The sequence below is a fragment of the Convolutriloba macropyga genome, chromosome 9, assembly GCF_964194025.1.
Source record: "Convolutriloba macropyga chromosome 9, txConMacr16.3, whole genome shotgun sequence".
Classification (NCBI taxonomy): Eukaryota; Metazoa; Xenacoelomorpha; order Acoela; family Convolutidae; genus Convolutriloba; species Convolutriloba macropyga.
This window is the reverse complement of record NC_134476.1, coordinates 25533263-25552135: the sequence shown is the minus strand read 5'-3', so window position 1 is coordinate 25552135 and position 18873 is coordinate 25533263. Positions and strand designations below refer to the sequence as shown.

At 36.8% G+C, this 18873-nt stretch overlaps 1 protein-coding gene across 3 annotated transcripts in view; it reads left to right on the top strand.

Annotated features, from left to right (window-relative positions):
* LOC142345684 (leucine-rich repeat-containing protein 43-like) overlaps window positions 1-18302 on the top strand; it is a 40702-nt gene extending 22400 nt beyond the window's left edge. Inside the window, exons 10-16 of one of the 3 annotated variants that reach the window (XM_075397911.1) lie at window positions 1149-1217; window positions 1496-1540; window positions 4448-4495; window positions 7288-7396; window positions 11596-11798; window positions 17742-17784; window positions 17879-18302. In XM_075397911.1, coding sequence (XP_075254026.1) covers window positions 1149-1217; window positions 1496-1540; window positions 4448-4495; window positions 7288-7396; window positions 11596-11798; window positions 17742-17784; window positions 17879-18036 — 675 coding nt within the window. In that variant the 3' untranslated portion in view covers window positions 18037-18302. The remainder of the gene's footprint in view (window positions 1-1148; window positions 1218-1495; window positions 1541-4447; window positions 4496-7287; window positions 7397-11595; window positions 11799-17741; window positions 17785-17878) is intronic. The other 2 variants (XM_075397912.1, XM_075397913.1) reach the window with 2 other exon arrangements.
* The last annotated feature ends 571 nt before the right edge of the window (window positions 18303-18873 follow it).

Below are 18873 nucleotides of genomic sequence, written 5' to 3'. Positions count from 1 at the left end.
AATGGCTATCATTTTTAATTACTCTTCTTTCAGCAATTTTTTTGATAAAATTTGACTTTATAGGGCTTGAAATAGTGATGCTGGATATTTCCTTGAGATATTTCCATTGAAGATAAAAATATCTCAATTTTTAGCAAGATTTTGTTAAAATTTGTGATTATTTTAAAGGTTTTCGAAATTTTCTTGTCTTTCAGTTTTTATATGATTTAAATTACAAGGCTAGAAAACTAGAAGTTGCAGAGTCGAATCTCATCGTGGAAAGTATTTCTAGCTCTTTCTCTCTCCCTCTGTTAGTTGCGTTTTTCCTTTTGCTTCTGGTTTACATTTAACTCTCCCACACTCTATTCCTCCATCTCTCTCTCCTCTTTCTCTCTCTGCCGCACTTCACCTCCTTTATATGGCGCGATGTCATCATCTATTACCATCATTAACGCTAATTTATAATAGAAATGCTTTATCATTAATGACTTAACTAGCACTTTTTATGAAATCTAATTGCTCTCAAACGAAGTTTGTAGCAGTTATATTAATCCTGTTGGTCTTTTTTATGCGATTTTTTGCTACATCAATTTTTCGTCTGACCCATTTGACTTTTTGTCCGACACATTTGACTTTTCATCCCCAGAAACAGGATAAAGAAGTAACATTAAGTTTTCTTGGAGCCTTTCAGCTCTCTAGTCTCCAAGTATGCGAATCAAAGAAACTGATTTGGAGACTTGTACTTATGGTGTGAAGGGCGGTTCTTAGAAATTGATCCCACACCTCCACCCCCCCCCCCCCCCCCCCCCCCCCCCGCAATCCGCTCCCTTGCACAGCGTTCAGGCCGCAAGGGCCCCATGCAGCCGAAGATCCCGCTGCGCTCACCTGACACACCTTCAATTAAGCTAAAGCTATCCTCACTAAACCATGGCTAGCTACTGACGAAACCAACCGCTCTCCGGTCGTTTGAGAGCAATTCGCCCGAGGTTAGAAGGTTATGTTTGATTTTTGCGAGCTTTCAGATCCCCCCCCCCCCCCCCCGACTGAAGCAGGCTCTAATACATTCGAGTTCGCACTAGTCGTTCGAGAGCAGTTCTATCGACTTTAGTCGGTTATGTTGTTTTGTACTAGTTATACATCAGATTGAGCTGCTTCTTCCGCTTTTTCAGACTTTATTCTACCCAGTTGGTCAGAATCCAGATGAACTTGCAGTGGAGAGAACCAACTCTGGTGGGAAGGTGAGCCTTGTTGTTATTTTTGTTCACATGTTCCTGTTTTTCCCTGAGCTTTTCTCCCTCCCTTGAACCTTGAAAAAAGCTATTGTGATCATGAACTTGAAATCGGCTGCAGCTTCTGTCAGATGGTCATGAATGATTGCTTCCTGAACAATACTATCCTGTGCTTGTTGAAACTCTTGTAGCTTTTAGCTGGATTCCAAACAGTCGTCCAAAGCCTCCCCGTAGATCTTCTAGTTATGTTACTCCCTGTGACTGTTTTCAGCTTAGAGATATTTTAGAGAAGCGCCCGGTCGAGGCGAGCTTCAAAAGCTGCCGTGGAGCAAGTATGCTTATTACTAACGTGTTCAGTGTTTTCTTGCTTTCAACGTCTGTTTACTGTTGATATTTTGACTAAATTACGGGTACCAGTTGCAACAGTGTTGTGTTCAGTATCATTCATACTCACATGAGCAAGTTTTGTTTTCATGAAAGTGTGTGAACAAAGTTATGATTGTTTTGAATACAGGAGTGTCACCATTAAAACTGAATAAAAAGTTGGTTTCAAATGCAAAAACAATCGCCTGAGTTCAACCTCTAACATCTTTTACGATTTAGGCTACATGACAATGAATAATTTATAGCTACGAAGCTTAAAGATGGGCAAAACTGTATTGCGGTATTATTGGTTTTTTATTGTTTTTCCGCGTGCGGCAATTTGACTTGTTTTTGCTTATTATTTTGACCTGTTTTTTTTAAATATTTTATTTCATGCCGAGTCATTTATAGGTGTAACTTTTGTTTATTCAATCAAATTTCTTAGATGAATTTTAGTTCAAGATGTCCAATGTTTTTCGTTTCTTTGCTAACGCTATTTTGTGTTTTACATTATTTAACCGCTGCGAATTTCAAGGATCGAATTATTTCATCTTTTCATACCGCTCATTTCTCTCCTCTCTAAATGACTTTTAAACACTATTAAGGTCACTAAAGATTACTCCAAAGACTTTCAGTTCAATAAGGGGCTACTATATTATCAATAATGTAAAAAATCATGCATGACGTCCAAAATTAAAATTATCATTTTTATTATTATAAACTGAAAACATAATTTTAGTTAAGGATTTTTTTATATTGCATCATTAAAAATCTGCATCTTGCTATTTAAATACTGTATCACGAGTCTATTTCGAATTTATTGTGTAAAGCTGCCTGCTATTTAATTTTTTTTAAAAATGACTAAAACAACACTAAATTACGGCGATTTGCTCTCAAACAACTGGGGGAAATATCTCCCAAACTAATTGGGCAGTGTTCATCAGTTTTCACAGACCCATTGGTTCCCTGTTGTAGAGTGAAAAGGGAACAACTGTATTTTATGTTCTCTTCATTGGTTTAATTTTTTAAAGAAGATAATTGTTTGCTTGGCCGTTTTCTTCTAGAGCATTTGTTTTGATTTCATTTCTGTCTCACCTCGAAATAACTTAATGTACCCACTCCCTTAAAAAGAAAAAGGGACATCTATATAATGGAGGCAGCTTAACTTTGATTTCTTTTGAATCTATTTGAAAATTTATGGGTGTTGTAGGTATCATGAGAAACATGTATAAAAACTATAAAGAGCCTGGTAAGTATTTAGGAAAGGTAAAGGTGTAATGACGCGCCACTAGTGATCTGATCTGAACTCAAAATGTTATTTGTTCTGTTGTTTGACGTTCTTGATAAATCTTCTGGTGTACATAGCTTTTTGGTACTTTAGTATGTCATCAGGCGTAATAACTAGAAACTAATTCCTTTATTTCCAGGTACTTGGGTTCCGAGAAACCTATTCAGCCCTGAAAGTCAAAGAGGGCCATATTGAAAAACTTTATTAAACATTTTAATTGTAGCCGTCCTTGTCTTCTCAACCGGCTATTATAGTGGCCTTATTTTATTTCAATTCAGAGATTAATTCTTATTGGCTCGCTGTGTTTTAAGATCTGTTCACGCATTCTTATGATTTTATAAGTCAATTTGAAGGAATTATTTTAGTCACGAAACAAGAAGTGGAACGAAAAAGCAAGTGGTCTGATTTTTTTCACTCTAACTTTAATCTAGAGAGAAAACGTTTTAACATAAATTTGCTTTCTCTCTAGTGGTTTTTTGTTCACATGCGGCATCGTGACATTGATTCTAACTGTTTTGCAATTTTTTTAAAAAAAGGTTCTCCCAATCCATTCATCCTTTTTAGTCTTGTTTTTTATTTAGTCAATGAAAATTTTTTGATTTGTGTCAGGACTTGTCCTGCTGTTTTTTTTCACTGGTACCGTAATTCACTGCTTGTTCAACATTTTCGTAAAATCTCTTTGACTTCATTAGGCTAGTTTTATTCTTAGCTCATTCTGCTCAAAGTGATTTTAAACAGCATTTGCTCAGCAAAGTGATCCTAAATAAGCGGAGTCAAGAACGAAATCAGGAATAGATCGGGATAAACCCAAAAAGCCAAATCTTAGATAACCACTACTATAAGTTTTGTTTTTATAAATTTTAGTTACTATCTCTATTGATGATTGGTGTTGCTACTGGCCCCGGTATCCCCTCATTAAGAAACGGTTGTCTTAGTACGGAACGACATCAAAATGTTTCGCACTTTAAGCATAATTTTGAACTAGAAACAAATTTCATATTCTGTTCTTTCAATCCGAATCGCGGTTATGAGAATCAATGGCGGCTATTTTCCGGCAATCTGCTGGGTATGTTGAAAAAATCTAATTTTAGAAGCTCTTCTTTATCACTAGAAGACGCAAAGAAACAGTAAGGTTGACGATTAAATGGGAACACATGACAGCTTTGTTGTTATATCGGTGCTAGATCGTTCATAGGATGAGTCACCAAGTGTTTTCAATTTCAATCTGGCAATAAACCAGAGTTGATGAGCTCTTTCTATATAACAATCTAGGGCTGATTAATGGCTAAATTAAGTACAACTGCGCGAAATATTTAGTGGAGTGGGAATTTGAGTTTTACCAACTAGCCTTTAATTTCACATCATTGGCAAGATAGCGGGTCCTTTTTCATTTTACTGAACTAAAGTTGATTTGTTACCAAAGAGATTGATTGCACCTGCTTTAAACAATTATGTCACAATGCACAATTAATAAGAACTTACCAATATGTGCACTAAAATCACGTCAATTGAAATAATGTCGATTGATGTTGCAAATTCCACTGATTAAATTATTAACGTTTTAAGAGATCGGATTTCAATTTTTCAGGCAAATTTAGATCCTATGAGACGTAGGAAGTCCAGTGTGTTCCAACCTGTTAGTGTAAATACAAGCACTAAATATAACACAGCAAAATATAACGGCTACAGAAACTGTTTTCAGTGACTAACAAATAACTGCTTTGAGCTGTATTGTGTCAACCTTAACATGGCATGTGGTTTCGGCTATTTAAATGTGGATCGCTCTAATAGCCTTGAACGGCAATTTGTTCATTGTTTTGAGTTCTCGGGTACAATTGGCGCGTAATACGATGCCGACGTATAAATTGTCAGAAGAAACGAAAGATTGCAAAAGTTTAGAAAAACATTATTCGTCATTTTGTAACTCTCTCTTGGTAGTATTTTTGACCGGTCTCATGGGGTTAGTTATCAATCAAAATTAGTTAGCATTCTGGTTCTGTCTCAACTATTTTGTATGTTCACATTTATTGTGCTTTTTATATACGCTATTGATTTTTGGCAGTTCTTTGTCCACTTTCACTCGCAATACACTGTTCTCTTGAGCCTAGCAATGACTTAATGACCGGGCTTGATGAGTTTATCCCGTCTCTTATAATTATTCATTTCAGCCTACCTCTGTTCACAGCACTGTCTACAATCACTGAAGAAATTCGAAATTCCGTTCATTTTAAACAGTGAGTGGGGTAAATCAAAAATTAAGTGTGATAGTGTGGCTTTTGTAAACCAAAAATCATCAATGAATTAAAAATAAGACGAATCTAAAAAAACTGATCCTGAACTACGTAATTTTTCTAATAATGTATTTTTAGTTCTACTGAAGTTATGTCTGAAGTGCAGTGAATGTTTTCAATGATTTTCCCACTTTTCCAATTTTTGTATTTCTATTATATGCTTTCTTCTGCTGAATAGTTTGACCTGGTTAAAAGTTGAAATGTTTTAGGTGTTTTGATAAATTTGATACCTATAATAAAAAATTAAGCATTTTTTTTGTGAAGTGCCATTCATTTTTGTTACCTATCGGTTTTCCATAGCACTGACCGGTTTTCAAAAATATACAGCAGCAGCCTTAGAACGAACTGTTGTTAAACATTGTTGTTTGTTTTAATCTTTGACATCGTTCGTTCTCTATTCTTTGGATTTTTTCTCCGTTGTTTTTGAAATTTGTATTCTAAGGCTGCTGCTGTAGCTTGGCTGAAAGCCTGATTTTTAGTTCAGTCTTTTTCGGGATTCTACTCGGTTTTCTTTTGTTGAGATCTGTTCACTTTGATTTCACAGGTCAAATGTCAGTGTTGACAGTAGCCGTAAAATAGGAGGAAGCAAGTAAATTGAATGATTGCATTTTGTTCTCACTCAATTAACTGAGAAACTTGAAGATATTTCCTAAGTTTAGGCAGCTTAACTTTTGTTTTGAACTGTTCAGTTGAACTGTTTTGAACATTTCTGAGTATGTTTTCAGTTACGGACTTCAGTTTTGTTGTTTTTGATGTCGTTTTTGCTAATCGTATTCAATGTTCATTCCCTGCGCCATTTGGTTTGTATTTTCATGAATTGTAGTTCAGGATCAGTTTTGCTTTTTAATTCGTCTTAGTTGTAATCCGTAATCAATCTTATTACAAGCCGCTCTATCACACTTGACTTTTACCCCCATCACTGTTTAAACTGAACGGAATTTAGAATGTCTTCAGCGAGTGTAGACAGTGCTGTCAACAGAGGTCCGCTGAAATGAAAAATTATAAGAGACGGGATAAACTCATCAAGCCCGGTCATTAAGTCATTGCTTGGCTCAAGAAAACATGAGAACACCTTCAAACATCCGAAGAGTACTACGAAATTCGAGAACTTGTCCAAACAAGATCGAATAAAGGTCACAACCGAGAGATAGCTTGGGATAATTCAGCTTCAGAACAAAAGCAGTTTTAAGCCGGCTAGATCCAATTAACTTCGCCAATCAATTGACTTAAAGATCAGAATCTTAAATAATACAGCTTAAAAATTTTGATTATTCCGGCTTAAAAATATTAATTGATATCAAACAAAGTTTGTAGCATTTATATCAGTATGACCGGTCTTTTTTAATGCAATTTTCCGTACTAGCGTCTTTCCGGCTGAGTGTTTTTCGTCTGAGTTTTTCCTCAAGAAAGGTATCAACAGGTAAAGCCCGGAGGGCATTAACTCACTGAGCAGGTCATTGAGAGACTTGCACCTTAGTACAGTCTTAGTATTCGATTAACCAAAACTGTTGAGTAGACATAATTCATTGTGTGAAGGACGGTTTTTAGAGTTTCATCTCCCCCTTAACACTCCGCTCCTCGACAGCTCCACCCACCGCCTTTATTAAGCTTAAGCTAGACTCTCTAAGCTGCCGCTAGCTACTGACGAAGCCAATCAATCGCCAGTCGTTTAGAGCAATTTGTCCGACATTTGTTGTTTATGTTTATGCTTCTTCGACCGATGATTTCAATAATTGCTCTCAAATGAAGGATTTAATTTTCGTCTTTATTAAGTTTTTGCTTGATCAACGTCCTCAGAAACGAGATAAAATGGTGATTTAGTCGCTGTACAGTACACTCTGAGGTTTGATTGTCTATATATACAGTTCACCGAAACCCTTCTCCCCCCCCCCCAAAAAAAAAATCAGAATGCTGTACTCAAATTAGTACGAGACATTTGTGCGATAAACATTTTCTTTTTTCTGCTATTTTATGTATTCTTAGTACGCTACAGTCATCGAGCGCTCTAGCAGCGAAAACTGACAATTAGAAGTTAGCTTGAAACACTTGTTATAACATTATGTCGACTTTCAATTGTGTGCGACTGCTACATCAGTATGACTTTGAATGGCGGAGAAATCCATTGTATTATTTTTAGGACAGAGGGGCAACTCCGATGAAGCCAGCGCAGTTGGCGGCAGCCAAGATGGGCGGTGGGGGAGGAGGTGGTGGAGCTGGAGGCGCCAAGAAGAGCTTTGGTCATCCAGGTATGGTCTCTTGACTCAGTAACAATAGAATTCCAAAACGCAGTCCAGAGTTAAAATCATACTTCATAGGACGAAAACACTAAATTAGGAAGCGATCGTTTGGCTACTAGTTGTAAATGCTTAACTATTGAAAACTAACTCGCACAAATAATCTTGCTTCAGCGATAGAAGATGATTCAAATATAGTACTGAGATAAAATCTCCCGTTGGATCGAAATAAAAACGATATACAAAGTGACTAAATTGAGCAAAGTGACTAGATAAGAGAAAATTAACGAGCTAATACTAAAACATAACCGACTAGACATCGAACGAATTACGCTAGCGGTGATCGCTTGGGTTTAGCTAGCTGAGGATAGCCTGAGTGGGGTAAAAATTGTTGTACCAAACTTAATAAAATGGTCTTTTGAAGCACGAATCTTTGCCTCCTCAGCAGTTTCGGTGCTTCGTAGGCTTGTAAAGCTGAAAGAGAGCTGCACTTCAATTCAAAGTCCACAGGCTTCTGTGGGAACATAGTCAGACAAATGGAGTATGAAAATGAATAAACAGACAAACTGGTGATATGACAATAGATCGAAAGACAACAGATCGAAAATTGGGACGATAGATCGAAAATTAAATTATTTAAGTTGCGTATTGACCAATCAGATTTGAGCGCTCATTTATTATACAGCATATAACATGTTGTCTTCTGATATTTTGTTGTGATAGATTCATATCAAGTCCCACGGGCCGCTGAGGCATGGCCATGGCTAGCGAGGCATGGCCATAATGTGGTAATTATATTGCAGCTCGCAAATAATGCTTAATTTCAACCAATAAGAATAGAGATTAATTTTCGATCTATTATCCCAATTTTTCTGTTTTCGAGCTGTTGTCCTTTCGATCTATTGTCCGGTCACCAGACAAACTACCAAAATAATCGCTAGAAAATTTGTTTGAGAGCTATTAATCACTTAAAGCTCTGAGAACTAGAGAGCCAATAGAAGAAATCAACTAACGTCGGACGAGTTCCTCTCGAAGGACGGACAATTTAATGAGTGGGAGTGCCAAAAAGGTTGTGACAAGGTTGGGGCTGGAAACCGCGAACTCCAGAGAACAGTCTACGACTTTATCCTTTTTTGCTACAAAGGGTGTGATAAAATTTTTACTCAAAATGACTTCGTTAGCAGCATACTCAATATTTCGAAATGAGAGCAATTTAAAACACACGTGAAAATTAAGAAGTCGAGCTTGAAAAAGTCACGATATCGAACAAATGTTCAACAATGTTATATGGTTGACAAAGAACAACCTAATGTATATTATGCATAAAATTAGCTTGAAAAAAAAGCTTTACTTGTTCAACGTACACTTGGCTAGAGAAAAGAAAAGCCTCGCGGCGTAAGATTGATCAGGAGAATGGTTTATAAGAGATGCCCAAAGTTTGAGAGCTGAAGACTAGTTGGTGTAATTGTTAGCACACTATGCCTGCAAGAGATGAGTGTTCGAATCCAGTTCGAACACGCATCACTTGCTTAGAGCCCCTAACAGGTTATGGGCCAGACCCTATTCTATGAGCTTAACCGCAAAAGAGAGACATGATAGTTAGAAGAGATGATGCGCAATTTAAGGGGGAGTGTTTGAAAGTTGAGAGAGAACAACTTGATGTAAATTGTGCATAAGATAAGCTTGACAAAGCTTGTCAAGAAGCTCTACTTGTTCAAGGCATACTTGGCTAGAGCAAAGAAGCCTTGAGGAGCAAGAAAGAACTTGAGAATGGGTTATAAAAGATGCCCAAGTTCGAGAGCTTAAGACCAGTTGGTCTAATGGTTAGTTCACCAGGGTTGCAATCCAGCACTGGTCCATTTTCACAGTAGTTGCGCCTGCTTAGAACCCTTACACAAAAAAGCGCAAAAACGGTCGAGCAAATTTTTGGATTAGAAGATCACGTTTACAATAATGGTTTCAAAATTTGTTCGAGAGCAATTGAAACTGAAAAGCTGATAATTTAAAAACTTAGCCGGCAATATATTGGGAAGTACTAGGAAACTCGTGCAAGCTGCAATGTAGAACTGCAAAATAATGCAAAAAAAGAGGAACATTGTTAATTTCCTCTGGTACACATAAGTATAAAAAGCAAATGGTAAAAGAGGCAATGTAAAGTTAAGAATATAACATTATGTAAAATTATAAAATCATTAAATTACTTAATTAAAAATTTGACCTTACATTATTAAAAAAACGGCCTAAAATGCGAGCATAAAATGTTCTCACAATTTTATATGTACATCGTGAAGATTAAAAATTAAAATCTAATGCTCTCAATGTCATCTTTTATATCTGTTACTTTTGGGTCCTTCAAAAATTCTTTCCAAAAATATTCTTTTTTTAAGGAAGCTTTCGATGTTGTTTTCAGTCTAATATTAGAAGGCAGACTATTATAAATTGGAATGGCTTGTGCAATAAAAGAATCAGTTAGAAACTTATTGTTCTTTCTTATATCGAACGTTACTTTTTTTTGACCTGTCATGTTGTTTTATTCTCATGGTAGAGAGAGGTTCAATTTTATATGCTGGAAGATCGTTGCTGAGTAAGCGAATAAAATACTTTGAGCAACGATTTTTCAAGAGAAAAGAAACTGGTAGTATTTTGTTGCGAAGTTTGAGATCTGTAGACCGATCGTATTTTCTCCTATTAAAAATGGATTTTATTCCCCAATTCAATTGTTTTTCTAAAGTTGTGAGTAATGACTTTTGCAACCCTATTAGAATTAGCGCGGAATAATGTAGATGACTTATTATTCCCTTACACAAAAAAGCGCAAAAACGGTCGAGCAAATTTTTGGATTAGAAGATCACGTTTACAATAATGGTTTCAAAATTTGTTCGAGAGCAATTAAAACTGAAAAGCTGATAATTTAAAAACTTAGCCGGCAATATATTGGGAAGTACTAGGTAAGTACTAGGAATGCTGTCTTTTTAATATCTGTTGCAGCGGTCTGATGATGAAGTCAATGAAAAATCAAGTTTGACTGATTATAGTCGCGCGGAATCACTAAGGGGAGCGATAAAGTGACTATTTTTACGGTGTAAAAATTTCCCTCGTTTCGATGCGGAATGAGAAATCAGATTTTCAATTGTTCTCAAACGAAATTTGAAGTTATTATTGTAAACCTGTCTTTTTGTTGCAAAATTCGTTTGATTTGTTTTTGAGTGACTTTTCACGCTTGAGTTTTTGAGCGTTCGAACCCCTGTCCAGTCAGGAATCTTTGTACGATGAAATTATCTCCAGACCATGTCGCATTCTAATTGTTCGCCTCGCCAGTCGTTTGAGAGCAATTCGTCCGATGTTAGTCGGTTTGTTTTAAATTTCATTTGTTCAAGTGCTGCTATTTTTCGTTTTCAATTTGACTTTTTAAAAAATTTCAATGGTTTTCAAAGTCCAGAGGAATAGTTTTTGGTTTAGTTGATAAAAATTTAGTTTAATTGTTGTCTAGGACTTTTCCTGCTGTTTTTATTTCGTGGCGCTCATTTTGTTTAAAGTTTTCTACGCGTTGAGCCTCAAAATCAATTTTTTAATGCCGCTCTTTAGATGCTTGTAAGTGCATGACGTCATTCGTGTTGTGTTAGTGTTAAGGTTTTGTTGGGTCCTGTTATGTAAGGGCGCGTGGAAAGGGGGACTGTTAAGAGGTCATGTATCACAATAGGCTTCCAAGTGAAAAGATAGAAATCCTTTACTTGTGCATTTTCAGTCCTGTTTTTGGATTGAAGTTTGCAATTAATTTCTGGTTCCCAACTCTCATTGGTTTCATTTTCTCTGGTTGCACTCAATTTAAATGAAAGCACCTTCCAAGCATCTTCTTGTAAGACTGATCGTGGCAAATAATTTTATTATTCCCAAAACCAGACTGCGGAAAACGTGATTTTTTTGTTTCAATGTGGCTATTTATTTTATATCCTCAATAAATTGGAAGATATTCACAGAGTAACCGGCACAGAAAGCGAAATGTGATGAAAACAATACATACATACAGCTGGCGAATAAACTATCTTTGTCAAAACTGCAGCCCAATAAGCAAACTCATTAGCCGATAAATTAAAAGTGCAAACCCCGGCGAACTTCAAAGCCCTAAAGCCAACTCTACTACTGCTACTATTCGCTTAAACTGCCTATACAGACCTAAGGCAAAGCCAGTTGCACTTGGATATCTGTTTCAGGTAGTGTTTGGGACCTGGTGAAGTATTCCTCTACAATGACGTGTGTTGGGAGTGCAGTGCTTGATGTGAGCAGTCTCCTTTCGTCCTCTGACCAGAGCAAAGTGAGGACTGTCTTACACGCCGGGGGAGGACCCATGCGACAGGAGGACCTCGACATCCTCATGGACACTCCGCCCGCAACTGCTGCCAGTGACATGAAAAAGGTCCGTCTTCGTATTTTAACTGATCAATCTTCGCGCCGTGTAATTTTTCCTTATCAATCAAGACAGCAACTCGAGCGTCAAACAATGTTTTAAATTGCTCCCAAACGAAGTTTGTAGAAAATCTATTAGTCCTGTCGGTCTTTTTTTATGCGATTTTTCGCTTGACCGATTTTTCGTCTGACGCTTTTGACTTTTCGTCCTCAAAAACGGGATAAACATTTAGCGCCCAGCGAGCATAAGGTGCTCTTAGAGTCTTTCAGCTCAAACTGTTTTGGAGACTTTTACTTATGATGTGAAGGGCGGTTCTTAGACGTTGAAGACCCCTCAACTGTTGACCCCCCACTAATGCCCCCCCCCCCCCCCCCCCTCATCAGCCCTCGTCCCCCCCGTTTCGAGCTACTGACGAACAACCGCTCGCTAAAAACACGCAAATTTACTATTTTGCACATTTTTTAAGCTTTTAATAAAATTTGACATTTTTTTGATTAATTGCTCTTGAACGAAGTGTTTTTTATGCAAAATTTTTGCTTGATAATTTTGACTTTTCGAGTGACTTTTACGCCCCTGACTTTTTGCGTTTCGCGTGATCTAAAGTTCTCTCTCAATCACAATTGCAAGCAGCTGAACTCAATTGGCGGCAATTTAATACTAAAAGTCAAATGAAGTGCGCCGAAATCTAAGTGGTATATGTTACTTTAAATCTTAGTGGTATATGTTCTAATGTGGTTATTCGAAGCCCACATTTAGACGTTTAGTCGGTTGTTTTTTTTATTAGCCCTAGTTGTCAAGGAACCTCCTCTAGGTTATAATAATAGGTTACTGCATAGTTTCTAGTGGTGATGGAATGATTTCAACATTTTAACATCACGAATTTTAGCATTTTGTTGATAAAACGTGCAATTTCCAAATTTTTTGACATTTATATATCCTTATTCAGTCTCTCCGGACCCTGGGGCCAGAAAACCTCCTTTGGAGCTCAAAGGAGTTCGATAATAAGTTACTGACAAATTTTTTTGGCCATGGAAAAATTTTTCAATTTTTTATTGTCACAAATTTTAGCAATTTTTTGATAAAACTTGCTTTTTCAAGTTTTTTTGAAAATTTTTGTCCTTTTTAGGTTTCTTCAGCCTCACGAGCAGAGGAACCTCCTCTAGGGTTTGAATTTAGGTTGCCGTATAATTTCTAGATGTACTGGAATGTCTTGCAATATTTTAACGAATTTTAGAATTTTGTTCCGGTTTTTGCCTTTTTTCAATTTTTTGACATTAACTCATTATTCAGGTTTTTTGAGCCTCAAGGATCAGAAAACCTCTGTTAGGGTTTGATAAGAAGATACTGAAAAAGTTTGTCATGGATTAATTCTTTATTGTCACAAATTCTAGCATTTTTTTAAAATCTTGCATTTTTTGAATTTTTTTGTCATTTTTTGGGTTTCCCTACTCTCAAGAGCCACTGAAATTCCTGTAGGATTTGATACTATGTTACTGTATATTTTAGTGATGTAATTGAATGTTTTTCAGGTTTTTCATGTTTTCGAATTCTTTCCGGCACCAGGGGCCCTGACACCTCCTCAAAGGTTTGATAATGAGCTGCTGATAGCTTCTAGAGTTAATGAAATGGTGATCAATATTGTTTATGACTCCAGTTTTCGTAATTTTTGGATAAAATTTAAATTTTTTTCAAATTTTTGTAAAATTTTTGTTCCAAGTTTATTGATCTTTATGATCCAGTGAAACTATATCAGGCTTGAAACATGAATACTGAATAGTCTTTTGAAACAAAGAAATGGTTTCGGAGGTGGGTTACCTGACAGAACTTTCGAGACAAAAAAATGGTTCCGAATTTTTTTGAAGCGAGGTTGAAAACTTATTTTTGTTTTCGCCTTTTTCAATTTTTTTCTACATGATTTACTTACTAACAAGGCCAGGAAACTAGAAGTTGCAGAGTCCAATCCTATCATGCAAAATTTTCCTCTCTCTTTCTCTCTCTGTCGGTTGCGGTTTCTTTTCTTCTTTCTCTTTCACGTTTTCTCTCTCTCTCTCTCTGTCTTTGATGCCGCACTTCATCTGCTGTTATGTCGCGTAATGTCATCGTCTCTGATCCTCATTAACAATGAGTTGCAGAAATGTTTTTATCTTAAATAATTTAACAGGCACTTTTTAGGAGATCGTTGTTAATTGCTCTCAAAAGCAATTTGTAGCAAATATATTAATCCTGTTTGTCTCTTTTAGGCCATTTTTCGCTTGGCCGATTTTTCGTCTGACCCATTTGACTCTCGAGGTAGCGCTCATTCTGCATACAGTTCTCTTAGAGCCGTTCAGCCACTAGTCTTCAAGTATTTGATTAACAGAAACTGTTTTAGAGACTTATACTTATGGTGTGAAGGGTGGTTCTTTGAAATTGATCCCTCACCCCCACCCACCCACCGCCCCCACATCAGTCCCCCAGTCTACTTTTGCACCCCTGCTGCGCTCACCTTACGCCCCTTCAATTAATCTAAAGCTAGCCACACTAAACCGTGGCTAGCTACTGACAAATCCAACCGCTCAGCGGTCGTTTGTGAGCAATTAGCCCGACGTTATTCGGTTATGTTAGCAATCATTTGGACAATGTTTTTCGCTCTTATGAGATTTTCCACTTGATCGGGTTTTTGGCTGACCATTTGAATTTTTGCGTGACTTCTCGATCTTTGCGTGCCCTGAATTCTCATACAGAATTTGAGGCGCATTGCGGCAAAATGTGTTTCTTTATTAAGCTCTATCAATATTAATAATCGCCGTCAGCCTCTCAACGGCTATCATTTAGGCGCTCTCCTTTTGTTTTACAATTTAAAGAATTTGAATTTTATTGGGCGCTATCTTTTTTTAAGATCTGTTCACACATTTTCATGATTTTTGAAGTCAAATTAGAGTAGTCATTTTGGTCATGCGGAAAGAGGAAAGAATTTAAAATTCAACTGAATGAATTTTAAATTCTTTCACGCATTCAATTACGCAATGTGGTGAATACTGTCAAAGTCAAAAGAAGAAAATCAAATGAGACGTGATAAACCGATAAAGCCCGGTCATTGTCATTGAGAATTAGGTTATCAAAGTTCATTAGTGCTTGCTGGCTGACATTGGTATTAAGCTTATTAGCTTTCAGTTTGAAGCTAAATTAAGTATAGTTTTAGAATCCAAGTGAAACTGCACGACAAATTGGAACGCGTTTTGACACTGAAAAGAACCAGAAAAAATTCGGTTAGTTAATCGCTTTCTTTTTTGTGTCGATCCCGATGTGCATAAAGCGCGTCAACGGCGGCTACTTTCCGGCAATCTGCCGGCTATGTTTATTATAAGATCCTTAGTGATAACAACCCCCTTCACGGCTGAAGTAAGACACAGAAAGCGTCTGTAATAGTTATTAACAGTCGCCCTCATGTTCTCAGCCGTCTTTTATAGTGACCTTATTTTTAACGCCTTGGAGAGTAGTAATGGTGATCTATTTTAAATCAAAATCACAGATAAAATTTAGGTTGGTTTGGTTAAAGCATCATTGGAAGATTGCAAAACTGGGTGAAAATTTTTTGCTGAGCGAGCGGAATTTTTGTTTACGTGCGGTTTTTCCAAAGAAGTTTCTTAGTTTTTAACTAACTTTTCCCTGTAAAAATGGTTTTTCACCCATATGATAACTTATAACCGTTCGCTCGGGACGTTTTTAAGCATTTATTAAATTCAAGATATTTTTTTGTCATTTTAATGGCTTCTTAGTGGTTCTTGCTAACAGCCGCCTTCAGCCTCTCAACAGATATTATTTAGGTGCTCTCCTTTTTTTTAAAATTCGCTTTACCTTTTGATCACGTTTTTCGTTTTACATAAGTCCGATTTTCACGCTTGACTTCTTACCTCACTGTTTCGAATGGATTTTAAATTCTTTCACGTATTCAATTACACAATGTTATGATTACAGTCAAAGTCAATAGTGCAAAATCAAAAGAAACGGGATAAACCGATAAAGCTCGGTCATTAAATCATAATGGTGAATTAGATTATCAAAGTTTAAAAAAGCTTCATAGTTTTCGGCTTAGAAGCTGAATTAAGTATAGTTTTAGAATCTAACTGAAACTTCTCACCGGATTGGAACACTTTAAACTCTTCTTTTTCTTTTCTGTTTCTATTTCAATCCCGATGTGCGTCAACGGCGGCTCTTTTCCGTCAATCTGCCGACTATGTTATTAATTTCAAAATTCTTCCCGTCTATTGAGCGTTTGATGATGGCAGTAAGTTTTTCTCGTGGTCTTAGTGACCTTCTGATTTATGAGATCAGTTTTATTACTTTTGTTTAATCAAATTGAATAAATTATGAATAAATCAATTTTGATGTTTTTATTTTTAATAGCCGGAAAGCGATAGCTGAGGCGAGGCTATTATTGGCCTTCTCTTGGTTTTTTTTATTTCGTTCAGATTTTTGATACAACCATCTGACGTCACAATCACTTCAAATCTGCTTTTTGTTCATTCGTTTCATGTAATTTCAACTGAATTGCGAGCGTAACGTCATTTTTCATGCTCATTTTCCTCGTTTGGTGACGGATAGTTTTTTGCTCATTCGCGTGATTGGTGACGAGTTACTCAGCTCTATCAAAAATGACTTCCGCGCTCCGAAATTGACTTTTCTTTTTTTCAACTCAAAGAGATAAGGCCAAGTGAGTGCGTGTCACTCTAATTGAAGGGTATTTGAGGGCAGCTAATGGAAGCATCAATAAGTTAAACAGATTCTTTCTTGATCAAAATATAACATCTCATCATTTTGAGATTGCAGATCTACGAAGCTATTATGGCTAATTTTTGGAAATCTGCCAGCAATGTTCCAATGCTTTTCAGAAAAATTTTGAACCGCTGTTTAATTTGATCTATGCGATTAGCTACTTAAGTTTGCATTAAAAGATATGAAAGTTCGTTCAAAAGTGTTTCGTTTTGTTTAAATTTCGCTTTTTTTGAGAGTCTTGTTGTGTAGTCGGTCTTGCGATCTGTTTCTTTTGACCTCATCAAACAATTTGCTTTGCTGTTCCTTTGTTCACTGCTTCGACATTTTGTGTAAAATCTTTGACTTCATTACGCTAGTTTTGTCCTCATTCTGCTCCAAGTGCTTTTAAACAGCAATTGCTCAGCAAAAGAATCTATAATCAACAGAGTCAGTATCGAAAAACAAAATTGAAAAAAAGAAGAAAAATCTGTGTAAACATATTTACTTTTTAATTGCTCTCAAACAAAGTTTGTGGCAATTATATTAGTCCTGTTGGTCCCTTGTTAATGGTATTTTTTGTTTGACTGATTTGACTTTTCTTCCTCAGAAACGGGATAAACAGGTCATTAGTCTCCAAGTATGCGATTCACAAACTGTTTTGGAGACTTATACTTATGGTGTGAAGGGCTGCTCTTGAAATTTTACCCCACCCCCATCCCTACCCCTGCATATCGTTCAGGCCGTAAGGGCCCCATGTAGCCAAAACCCCCCTCCCGACGTTATTCGGTTATGTTTTCTGTTCTTTCAATCCCGATCGGGGTTATAAAATCAACTACGGTTATTTTCCGGCAATCTGCCGGGCATGTTGTGGTAAGGTTTCAGTTGTATGCAAATTTTTAAAAATTTATTCCGGCTTACAAAGAAAACACATTTTTCAAGGCTTCCATTGGTTGCGAGCCCAAACGGACCGCTGTCCATGAACATGCCTCTCATCTGCTGCGGGATGTAATCTCCAAACCGCAGGCCGGTTACCGCGGCAAAACCAGGGGGTAATCTCTATTATGCTACCGCATATTTTTTGGTGGCCTCTGTCTCAAAGTTCCGCTTGCTTGACCGCCACCACAATTGGCACACGCCTGTCGTTTTTTAGCAGTTCGACAATCTTAGTGGGTAATGTTCGTGCAGAAGAAACAAAATTGACATAGCTACTTTGTTTAGGACAAGAAAGACAAGAAGAAAACTACCAAGCCGAGTGGAAAAGGTAAGATATAGAAATTCAAATCTAAAAAATTGCTCATAGGTACATTCAATATGGCAATTTGTATCAGAAGTTAAGTGAACTGTACTGGTTATAGATAACAAGAAGAAGGGTGGACCAATCGGAGGGGGGCCTGGAAGTGGGGAGGATGAGGTCGAAGCTCTGCCGGCTCCCATTATCATTCTGGCTGAACTAGACTTGAGACGCTGGACTAAGACAAAACACTTCGTCAAGGAACACGACGAATGGAGCTAAGGGAGACTATACAGCTGAAGCATGTCATTTATTCCATCTCATCGTAGAAAGGAACCACCCAGGTGGTGGAGTGCTTATGACGTCAAAACATCAATGCCTAATTGGCAAGCTATTAGTGATAATGATCGTAATAACTTGTAAAGCGTAGAACTTCAATGTAAATTGTCAATAAAGCAATTTTTGAATTGTAACAGTGCTCATATGCGAATCAATGATGTAAATGTAAATCTGTAAATAAAAAAGTATATTTAGTTTTGAATAACGAAGTTTTGTTTAATAGCCGCGAAGCGATAGCGGCTATTATTGGAGACATCGTGGTTTTTACAATTCAAAGAATATGAATTGTTTTAGGGCGGTCTTTTTTTAAGATCTGTTCACACAATTTCATGATTCTTGAAGTCAAATTGGAGTGATGATTTTGGTCACGCCGAAACAGGAAGTGGAGCGAAAAAGCGAGTGGTTTTGCGGTGTGAAATTTTTTCACTCTATTAAAGTAGATTGAGAAAACGGTGTTTGAACAAAAATTCGCTTTCTCGCTCTAGTGATTTTTTCGTTCACATGCGGCAATTCCACTTTTTGGATTTTTTCCGGATTTTTTTGGAATGGTTTTCTCAAACCATTCATAGTTCATTCTAGGTCTAGGTTTTTTTTTGTTTGAACCAAATTTCCCATTCTTGATGGTAGTTTTTTTGTTCGCATGAGGCATTGATGTTCTGGTTTTTTTAAATTTTTTTTATCTAATTTTTTGGAATTGGTTTTCCCAATTCACTCATAGTCCATTCTAGGTCTAGTCTTTTGTTTAGTCTATCAAAAATTCTTGAATTGTACGTCAGGACT